The sequence below is a fragment of the Cylas formicarius genome, unplaced genomic scaffold (assembly GCF_029955315.1).
Source record: "Cylas formicarius isolate icCylForm1 unplaced genomic scaffold, icCylForm1.1 PGA_scaffold_6__28_contigs__length_40554024, whole genome shotgun sequence".
In the NCBI taxonomy this organism is placed as follows: Eukaryota; Metazoa; Arthropoda; class Insecta; order Coleoptera; family Brentidae; genus Cylas; species Cylas formicarius.
In genome coordinates this window covers 10270812-10282695 of record NW_026844347.1, presented here as the reverse complement: position 1 = coordinate 10282695, position 11884 = coordinate 10270812, and the positions used below count along the sequence as shown (strand labels likewise).

Below are 11884 nucleotides of genomic sequence, written 5' to 3'. Positions count from 1 at the left end.
TATTAGTTAAGCCAACTAACAACTAAGACGCAAGCAATACTGAAGAAGGGAAAAAGAATATAAAAGAAAAAAAGAACCCCACGTCAAACATGTACGTACCTGTTATTATTTGCATTAATTTATTTATAAAAAAAATGATATAACAAAAGAAGAAGACGACAGACAGCAGATAGAAGACATGCACTCAAAGCAAATCATATGCTACATGTGACACAGTTCAACCGCCCAGTTATTTATTTACGAGCAGCTTTTTTCAATGCTGTAGTAAAATTTTAAGACTAAGAGGAATCCTGTTAGAATTTAAATAAACCGGTTATGAAAAGGATCTCAGGAAAACTGATGTTTTATGAGGGGGAAGCATGAGCATCACCTAAATTTAATTTTATCAAATAAATATTCAGGGCATTATTTTATTAAATAGTAATACTACTACTACTGGTTTGAATGTATGTTTTGAGGAGCTCTACGTTTAGTCTTTTTCGGGATTATGTAAAAAAAAAAATTGTTTTCATCGTTAGGCCCGGGACTTATCAGCTCACCCTCGATGCTTAGGACGAAGCCGCAATATGACCATAAAAAATAAACCCTAAATTAAAATAAATAAAATTTTGCACAATACAACACCAACGCACAACAAATTAATGCTTTAGACTGACTGACGTCACTGATGTTTTCGAGGCGATTCAACTCAAACAACCATCACATTCAATTCAATTGTAATGAAATAAAAAAATCACTCAAAACTCTAAAACACAACAAAAACTCACCATACAAGCACCGTTGTTGGAAGTCTTGAGTTTTTTCTTGTCCCTTGAATAGCTAACTTTGTAGAAATCGGAAAACAAAAAGAGAAACAGGAATCCGTGCAGGGCTATCCAAACCATGAACCCCTTCGGGTAGTCGCATTCCGTGAACAACAGCTGCAGCTGATGCGAAAAGATCGCAACAAACTGCAGCATCTGCAAGCTAGTTAAATACTTTTTCCACCATATAAACTTTTGATATTGGGGACCCATCGCCGACACCATGTAGTAGAAGTACATAATGATGTGGACGAAAGTGTTGAGCAATGCGAAGAAGGTACTATGTCCACCTAAAAATAAAATAAATATTCATGGTTATTAACCCTAGCCCACTCATTGAAAGAAAGAAATAAATGATTTATTTGCAATATATGTATGTATAACATACATAAATACGCAACATATGGGAACATTTTTTATTAATTCACAAAAAAGAATTAATAAATCAATTTACGAAATTTTTTAAAAAACGTTTGCCATTACCTCTTAAAATTGACATTTTCATTTTAAAATATATATATATATATATATATATATATATATATATATATATATATATATATATATATATATATATATATATATATATATATATATATATATATATATATATATATATATATATATATATATATCGAGACGTTTTATTGGAAAAAGTATTGGACAAGCTTGATTTTTTTCACTTTTTTCCAACCCAACTTTTTTTAATAAAATTTAAATTTATATTTAACACTCGATTTCAAAGAATATCTTCAAACTTCATGTAAAGTAAATATGATTAAACCAAAGCAGTTAAATATTAACTGAAGCAATATAACAAAGAAATTAATTAAGTTACCTTGGTCAATTTTGGCAACTGGAGGTATTTTTTTAAAAAGTTTCGTAAATCGATGTATTCATTATTTTTGGTGCATCAAAATTTGCAAAAACTCAAACTCAAACTGATCCCACATGATGCAGACTTTAGAGGTGACACTACACTAAAATTTTTATGTTGCATAAAGGATCATAAAATATCATAAAAAATAAAAAAACAAGTCAAACATTAAAAAGTTAAGCAAGGTTATCTAAAGTTTTCTAGGGTACAAATCTGGGGTTAATAATAAATAGTTTCATATTTTCTCTTATTCTAGAATATTTCTACTGCCACAAAATTAAAAAAATTAAATGAACGAAATACTTTTTGACATTTAATATTTAACAGCAAAATTTGACATGCCTATTTTTTTTAAATTAGCACCAGCAAATTTTCTTTTAATTAAAAAATGTAAAAATAGCTCTCTCGCCCTAAAATCAAAAATATTTGGTAATCATTACTAACGGACAGGATTTTTCTCCCACCTATATAAGGAATTTTCCAAGAAAAATTTATTTTTTACGAACACAGCAATATTTTTTTCCCTGATAAATATCTTTCGAGTTATAGGACAGTTTCTCCTTAACTAATAATAAAAACTTGGACGGTTACAATGTAAGGACGGCTTGAGCAGAAATATGTATTAATATAATATTAATATATGTATATAAAAATAAATTTTCCTATATTGTTTACTTTCTTTTTAACAAAGCCAAATTTAAATAATTATTTTCTTCGGATTCATTCGAATAATTAAACTAATTTATTGTACTTAAAAGTGTTCCTTCCGTTAAGGGAATAATTATTTGAAATTGTTAATGTAAACGTGAAGTACTGAAAGCTATGCCAGTCTAGCTATAGGTATAGGCACACCTGTCGAACATTAACTTGTAATAAACCATAGAACTTAAAAATAATACAATATACGGGGTGGCTCATTTAAAATTTTAAAGATGTCACATAATTTTTCCCTCAAACATTGTGCAATTAGTTTTTTAATTAATAGTATTTTAATTGTTTTTTTTTAAGTAACGAGATGCTTTGTTACGTTATTGATATGTTTGTTGTTTTAAAAATCTGATCTCTCCTTAACGAAGGCTTAAGAGTGGATTAATATTCAATACTTGAGGCTTCTTGAGTGAAGGAAGACATTAAAATGTGATATGATAAGAATTTGACAAATGCGTGATTCCCAGTATAAAATTTTTAAGGCGCTTTTAAGGCCTTAGGAGCGACTATGAATACGGCCCTATAAGATCTACCGGTTGTTCAAAATATGAGAACAATAACTGCTTCATATCAAAAAGTAATCTGTTCAGAGCGCTAAAGTATTTTTGAGCATGCAGTATATTAATTAATAAAATTAAATCAAATTAAAGAGCAGTTTCTTCCTTTACGAAGCCCATATAAAATAAAATATTTACGATCAAGTGTTTGTGGTCATGTAATATTTGTTTTATATCTGTGACTTTGTACTTTGAGCTCGTTTCCACATCACCCTTGAGGTAAATTCGAGTTGTCGATCTTTTTTGTATTAAAGCAGAGGCTTATTCTACTAATAAAAAATAATTATATAATCGTTCATTTAGATGGTATTTAAACAACTTTGTTCTCAGAAATTAGAGTACATTGTTTTGCAGCGCAAATCAACTTTCACACAGCTGCAACGCTTAAAACATCCGTTTTTACAGCTTAAGAGCTGAACTACAAACCGCCGCTTGAGTGGTTGGCATTCGAATTTTGTTCCTAAGTTAGTAAATAAAATGAACCAATAGTGCTTCCAAGATGTCTCATTTAGGGGTGCCTTGTATAAGAAGGTGCAAATTTCTCCCATTTATTAATTTTATACTATGTGATTTTCCTTTACCAAAAAAGGCAATCCTTTAAAACTGCCGCATTTTTTAAGACGTTGGAAATATACGCACTGTCCACAATATTTCCTTCAACATCTTTTAAAAAGCGAATGCCTTGTACGGCGGAGAAAGATCTATACTGAGTGTAAGCAAATCGATTTCTGCCCTATAACGGGTTTTTCATAATTGTTGCAGTTAGCAGCTAGAGTTGAAATTACTGCTGATTCTAATAAGTTCCTCGTGCCAGTGGTTATGACTCAAGTGCCAGCTTCTACTTTTTGCTTCAACATAGGAGGAAACGGCGGTTCTGTTAAACATCATAGTGAATAAGCCTAACTTCGTATACATGATTAATCTACTTGACGATCTCAAAAGGGTAAGTAGCTTTGCATATCTGGGTTCAATAATAAGCAACACGGGTGCATGCGTACAGAACTTAAAAAAAAATAATCTGGTCAGAACGGTGCTCTTTCCAATCTTTTCATACGGATCAGAATCGTTCAGAGTTAGAGTTAAAGAACGCAAATATCTTGATTCATTTGAAGTGTGGTCCTGCAAGAGTTTGATTACAAGTCGCTGGACCGCGAGGAGAACTAATCAGTCGATACTGGAAGAGTTACGTGTAAGGAACAGACTATCATCTAGTGGTGCAATATTATGGACACATAGTTAGAAGACGAGATGACAATATAGAAAGGCTTATAGTCAAGGAAGATGTACAGGGGATAGTACATCTACGAGATAGTTTGTTCAAATCAAGCAAGTCCCAGTCCTTCACGTATCGTTTTGTATTGTATCATCAATCGGAAAATCGAGATAGGAAGGAGACAATAGAATGGGAGCATTTCAAAGAGGTCACGATCTTCATGTGTGAGGAAACCAACGGAGAGAAAGATAATAAGTGAAATAAAGAGTGCTTCAGACGAAACCACTTAAAAAGGGACCGAGAAACAGAATTTACCTCAAGGGTGGTGTGGAAATAAGTACAGAATCACATGTATAAAAAAATCATATGAACACTAACACTTGTTCATAAATATTTTATTTTATGTGGGTCTTATGTCAGAACTGCTCTTTAATTATGATTGCGTTCATTTTTTTGTCGCCCTAATAATTCTTGAAGCAAACGTAGCAAGAAACGGTGGTTCATTTTTTTCGCTGAAAACTGCGTTTATTTTCCAAGGTCATTTATGTAGAATTTAACGGAGAATTAAAAAAGTGCTTTAAAATTTTCTAGTTGAAGTTACGGTTAACGAGCTTGAAAAGCGCAATGACGTCATCTTCGAGGGTGGTTTTTTTGAGCGGATTCGTGCTGGAAATCCATTACCTGGATATCGAAATTATTTTTTCTTCTATTTGTCGTTTTTACGGCTAATTTGGTTACACGATTAGATTTCTCTTTCGTCGATAACATCAACCAAAAAATTTAGTTTCTTTTGTCAACTACGTATTTTCGATTACTTGACACTTATTTATTATTTAACCAATAATAGTACAGGCCCCATTTGCCGGACTAAAAATACAAACGTCTATAGCCTGTCTAATGACAATCGAATATAAAGCGCCTGATAATTAAGTCGTAAATTCCCATTAAAGAGCAACGAAAAGTCAACGACTGAAGAATGTTTGGCGTTAGTGTCTAATTAAACGGATCTGCGTCCTTTCCCCGCCATGCAATTACTGTTACAATCAAAAAACATTTGATGAATTTTTCGGAACTTACCTGGAGCGAATTTCATGCCCATCCATACAGAAAACGGCATACAGCCGTGATGTATCACATGCAGCGTCGATACGTGGCTATTCTTTTTTCTTAAAATAAAGAACAGGGTATCGAAGAATTCGGTGAACTTCGAAAAGTAATACCACCAACAAGTTCTTGCCATCTGTGAAGGAAACAATAATAATTTGGCGAGAGTTGTGTCGGAGTGTAGGCATGAAAGCATTCACAGACAACTCATTCCTTCCACCTTATCCGGAATCATCAATGTTTTTATTACTTTCTTTTCAATTTCAAGCAACTGCGTAGAGCAAGTGACGCGTAATTATAGTTTTCATCTTTAAAAACGAATCAGAATGTGATACATAGTGTCAGCAATTGAAACATTTTATTAAATAAAAATTACCTTTATTGCCAAAACAGGGCGAGCTGTTTTTTAACGGAATAGATAAATGAACGACATTGGAAAAATAAATACTTAAGTTTTTGGACGGATGATCAGAAATCTTGTGGTGATTACCGCACCATCAGCCTTATATTACACGTTTTTACAATCTTTCTTAAGAAGAAGAAGAAAGAAGAAAAATGTGAAAAAGATATGAGCAAGTCGAAGTTTGGATTTCACAATGGCATCGGTATATGAGAGGCACTGTTTGCCATACAACGCTGTAGGGACTTGAACTGCGACGTTCGCGTGTACTTTATAGACTCTGCTAAGACCTTCGATCGCTGTCAGCACGAAACTAAGGTAAAAAAGTTACATGAAGCGGATCGGATTGGAAAAATCATCAGAATCATTGCGAATTTATAGTGGATTCAGAAGGCAACCATAAAGCTGGAACACAGCGAGTCGGGCGGGGTGCATATTGTCGATCTGGTTTAACCTCTACTCAGGAAAAATATTCAGAAGCGCACTAGAATATATTACAGAGGTGAAATATCAACAACAATATATATGCTGACAGCTTAGAAGGGCTACAAGAACTTTTAAACGGGGTTACACTTACAAATGAACAGTACGTTCTGGAACTAAATATTAAGTATATGGTTATAAGCAAATCTCCTGATCACCACAGTGTAGTGTACATTAAAAACGAAGCTATCCAGAGAGTGGACAATTCGACTTATCTTCTTCTTCTACAGAAGCAAGGTGTTCTGCGAGCAGTGTGAGTTTTGAGATGATCTTCTTCTTCTTCTTCTTATGCACATCATAAAACAACGAAAACTAGAGTACTTGGATGATATAGGCAAAGTAGAAGGAAGAAGAGAACCAGACATAAATAGAGTACTTTTTCTATTCTATTCAACAATGTTTGCTTGTGTTTAGGATTTTTTTAGATATGCGTTTATCATATCCTGAATAATTTCTGGAATTTATTAAAAAATTAATGTCTCTGTTTACATAAAAAATTATTACGTGAATTCCTAAGTCAAGAAGGTCTATGATGTTAACTTCTAATGAAAATTCTAAACAATATTTGAAGACGATTCACCAATTACGAAACATCATCTGGCACACTAATAATTTTTAGAGTGTATTACACGGTTACTTACCCTTAGAGCTAGCGGACTATAAGAATAATCCACCGGCTGACACCTAAAGCTATAGCTACCCCACCAGCCACTCATGAGGTACTGAAAAACCAATAAAAAGTATTTTACTTTGGAGGATCAAACTCGACTTAGAAGATTGCAGTAAAAGTATCTGTCACGTATAGCTATTAGATTAAATGATCATAGGGAAAGTATATGGATTAAAATTGATACACTTAGGCGACTATCAATTTTTGTCCAATTTCAATTTGACACACTTTTCGCTATTTTAAGGCAGAGATGTCAACCCACATACAGAAGTAAAAGTTCGACAAATTTGTTTGATTGGTATTGCCTAAAATTGAAATCGATATTTTAAAACTATTGATAATAGTATAATAGTGATAATAGTATATTTTTGAATATGGTCTACCCAACACATGTTTATAAAACACCGTATTTTTTTTTGAATTTTAATGCGACGTTGCCAAGTCATTGGCAAACAAAATATATTAAAAACATGTTTTCCTATTATCTCCTATATCTGTCTATCCGCACCGTTCACAACTTCAGAAATTGACCTTGATGAACCTTAAACTAATTCTTCTCTGATTTTTTAAATGTAACACCCGGTGTATAACTACTTTTTCCTTTTCAACATTTACTCCTTTACCACTGTTGATAAGGTTTCCCTAAACTTTTAACTTACTATTAATTTAAATTTTTGCGTTTTTATTAATCATCTCAAAAAAAATACTTTAACCCATTACTATGTAGCAGTGAATATAAAATATAAGTGGTACATTTATATATTAAATATCAATAAATAATATAATATAATATCAAATAAATAATATAATTTATAAATTCAAATAATCGATTTGATTTTTTGAAACGGTTTCAATTAATTAATTAATTAATATCGTTCCTTAAAGGCTTTATTTTGAAAAACAAAAACAAGAGTTAATCAAATTTCAAATTTATTTTAATTAAAAAATTTAATAGTAACAATAGCGTGTTTTTAAGTAATCGGGGTATTAAATCTATTGTTTATATTTAAAAATAAATTAAATTAATGTGATTTTGTAAATAATTAATAGAAACGACTATGATACCCTAAATACCCTGTATGAAATAATTAATTAGGCGCTTTACTAGAAGTTAATTTTTTATATGATAAAGGACGCGGAGATATAAGAACTAATAAAGATTGTTTTTTGAAATATTTTCTAATAACTCGGCAGTGTGGCATTCAAATTCACATACGCATTTCCCAAGCAAAAATATATAGGGGCTGCATTCGAAAGTATATAGTTTTGTATTGTTGTTTAATTGAAAATATTTTTGAAATATATATCTTACGATTGTATGCAACATTTGTTAAAATAATTCTTGAAAATGGAGCTAAATGGAGGTTTATTGTACTTTCTCGCACTTATTGTCCCACGCAGTACAAAAAGCCCAATAAAAAAAAGGTTGCGCATGCGCAGATACAATATCGATCATGGAAATGTTGGTTACGAAAGTCCTTGCCTTATCAACAGAGATTCAATTTATCTCGTAGCTATATGCAAAAATCAAACATACTAAGCAATTTCTGATTTTTGATATCGAGAAAAGAGACTACAATATATTTGTAAAAACTTAAAAAAAAACTCGTAAAAAATTAAGTCCAAAACCAGACATTTAAATTTTTCCTCCACATTCGTAGAACAATCTGTACCGCCTACAACAAATTCTCTGGGATGCTTGAACTATGGTTGAAATTGCTGAATGGAAAGAAAAGAAGGCAATTACATTTACGGTGTTTAAACATATCTAACTCGTAGGTATGATGCAAACATTTTTATGCGTTCAAATCATGGCCGCAGTCGTTAATAATTATTATTCTAAACAAGTTCTTTACTCACCTCGTAAAATATCCAACTACTGAAAATAGTTTGTACTAAATTGTAAATAATTAAAACATTCCTAAGATGAAACGGTTTCCGATTCTCCATTAATCTCGGGCCGAGCACTTTGGAAAAATAAGCGTAAAACATACAGATGATTAAGGTTGGAAATGGACTAGACATCATCGGCCATCCTTTCACTCGGGGATCTGCAACAAAGAATGAACACACCGTTAGGCGTTGTAATAATACCTAAGTAAATCTATACTTATGGATAATATTTTTGATTATAACATATCCAGAACTCCATACATAAAAACACATATTATATATAAAGAACAAAAAACAGGTTTGTCGAATAGAAGACCAATCACAGTACAATAAAATCAAAAACCAGAAGTATCGTGCGTTCCATTTATCTTGATAACATTTTAATTGGTTGTAACTTATTTGTTTTTAGAAATATTAAGATAAAAAAACAAAAACTAGGGTTAGTAGCTAAGTTTTTTTTCCAAGTGACCTATAACACATCAATTTTCTGACATATAAGCCCACATTATGTTTTTTTTTTAATGAACACCCAGTATATTATATATGTTTAATAGAATATTTTGTTCCGATTACAATGATGTAACGCACTTCATATTTTAGTCCACTGGTTTTTGACAAATCGGCAAAAATATGACATTTTTATATAATTTCAAAGGGTGCCGTGACTGACTTCAACAACAATAATTATATACAAATTAAAATAGAATAAAAACATTGAACACACTAAATTGAAAAATTCTTTAACTATTCTAAATACTGCTGTATGTGACCATCACATTCCTGAACACATTTCTACACTCTAATTGTATGATGATTTAGTTTCCGGATTGTCTCTTAACTGATTGATTGCCTCTAAAATCATTTTCCGAAGTTCGACGACATTATTACAAGGAGTTCTGTGCACGTGATTTTTTATGTGTCCCAAGAAAATCCATTAAAGTTAAGTTGTTGGCTGGCCAATCCATAGTTCCGCCGTTCCCTATCCAACGCCTGGGATATTACATGTTAAGAAAATTTTTAACTTGCACAACATTGTGAGGATAAGATTATGTTTAAAAGTAATGAAAAAAATCATAATCATCGTCATGAAAATAACTTTGGATTAAGCATTCGATTCCAGTACATATGCAACTTTCGAATTATGTTTTATTGAATATTTATTTTTACAATTTGTCCCTCCTACCCCTTCAGAATACGTGTTTAAGGCTGTACTAGATGTCGTTTTAAAAGTTTATACGTTATACCCACCTTTTAATGAATTTGTGTTTGATTCAAAAACTATACTCCCGTCCTCTAAAATAACCAATTACACACCAATAGAGCGTGTGAAAAGTGTCATTCTACGACGTCAGTTTCATTACATACGGCTATGAGCCACTTCGGACGTATTAGTCACACAATTATTCCGGCATAATTTTTTAGCATTTAATACGTTACCGTTTTCTGCAAATTTCTTTGCCACCCTTGGAAATATATATTTTGCAGGAGCTCGGTGCTCTGGATAAAGTCTAATATACACTTTTATTAAAAATCATTTTAACAATAATGACTTGGACAATAATTCAACCATCAACGTTGTTTACTAATGTGTCAAGCATAAACATATGTTTGTCAGTCAAGGGACTCTTTGAAATTCTGCCGATTTGTCAAAAACGAGTGGCCTAAAATATAAAGTGTATTATATCATTGTAATCGGAATAAGATATTCTATATACAGGGTGTTCCATTAAAAAATATGTCAGAAAATTGATAGCGTTTTGTTTTATACGTCAACTCCAATATGTCGCGCAGAAGAAACTTAAAAATTCATGGCGTTCCGCTTCGGAATTGTCTCTTTTTGAGTATGATTATATATCGCAAAATTTTCTTTTTTGGTATGCACGAAATTGTTTTCTTTTGATAAATAAAAATTGTATTATTTATTATTACTTTAACGGAATAGACACTATCTAGCTTATGGATATGTGAGTTTCCTCTGATTTAATCTAGTATCATCATAGCATCAACCTACTGGCCTACGCACAAAATATCGCTTTATAAGCTGGAATCAGGGACTCAATTACAGAAAATGTTGACATGTCTAGCCAGAAATGCAAACGACACTGCCATTTGGTTACCCAGCACAAGCTCTTCGTGTGTTATTCAGGGCTTGATGTGATTAAAAAGTTCGATTGCCTTGCACATCTATGCTGAGAAAGTGTAGTAATCTTTCCTCTTGGAATACAATTCAAAAAATCTATGAAACATATTAAATATTTTTTCCGGATTTCCTTCAGTCTGGGACGTGTTATACGGATATATTTGAGCGAAGAGGCTCCAATTTTTTAAAAAGCTTATTGTTACTTCCCAAATCAACTTCCACTGCTTTGCTTCACCAGGTTGCACACCCTTAATTTGCTAAACATTCGAATCTTACTTCACCTTTCATATTAAAGTGCTAAAAATGGTCGAGGACTGTCTCCCGTATTTGCATGTCAGCTATCTCGGATAAATAACATTAACGCCAAATTGGAAAGGCATTTCGTGAGTAGGGTTATCGTGAGTGGTGGAGCAATCTATCATATACCACTAAACAAAACTGATTTCAAGCAGATCATTGTAGTCAGTTAACACTACACGAATTTTTATTCAAGCTTTTCACCCTGCAATCTACCACCCAGCTATTTAAATTGTCAATTGCCAATGTCCATTTTGAGAATCATCTCTCAATTAATATTGCGTAACAACACTTTTCTCTTCTAAAGGTTGCGCCTACAGCATTGAATCGGATCAGATTTGCTCCGTATGTATGTACTTGCCCAATGTATAAGGCTCCGTAGCGTGGAGTTCTCCAATCAAACTGCTTTTATCACCGCGTTAAAAAAAAATGGATTCACGCTCACCTGCGTCTTGCTTATCTCATTATAAATATATTAAAGACCCTCCCCTTTCTAAGAAACGAGTAAAAATAAAACGAATCTATTCTATAATAATTATAGGATAGATTTTTCTTTATTTGTTTACTATTTTGTCTTTTAAGTATATAGAATGTCTACTGTTTCTTGCAGTAGAAATGTAATTTATTATAAACAATTAATATTTGAATTGAATTGCAACACAGCAAAGTGTCATCGCATCAGCAAGCACACTTACATTTAGGAACCCATTACTCACAAAGTACTGCCCCCAGTTACTTT

At 32.2% G+C, this 11884-nt stretch overlaps 1 protein-coding gene across 3 annotated transcripts in view; it reads right to left on the bottom strand.

Annotated features, from left to right (window-relative positions):
• Nucleotides 1–11884, bottom strand: part of LOC132704074 (elongation of very long chain fatty acids protein AAEL008004-like) — a 69104-nt gene that overhangs the window by 6398 nt on the left and 50822 nt on the right. For all 3 annotated transcript variants that reach the window (XM_060673757.1, XM_060673756.1, XM_060673758.1), the window contains exons 3-6: nt 8676–8866; nt 6787–6867; nt 5236–5398; nt 768–1093 (exon numbers count right to left, since the gene is read on the bottom strand). In XM_060673757.1, the coding sequence (XP_060529740.1) occupies nt 768–1093; nt 5236–5398; nt 6787–6867; nt 8676–8866 (761 nt within the window). The remainder of the gene's footprint in view (nt 1–767; nt 1094–5235; nt 5399–6786; nt 6868–8675; nt 8867–11884) is intronic.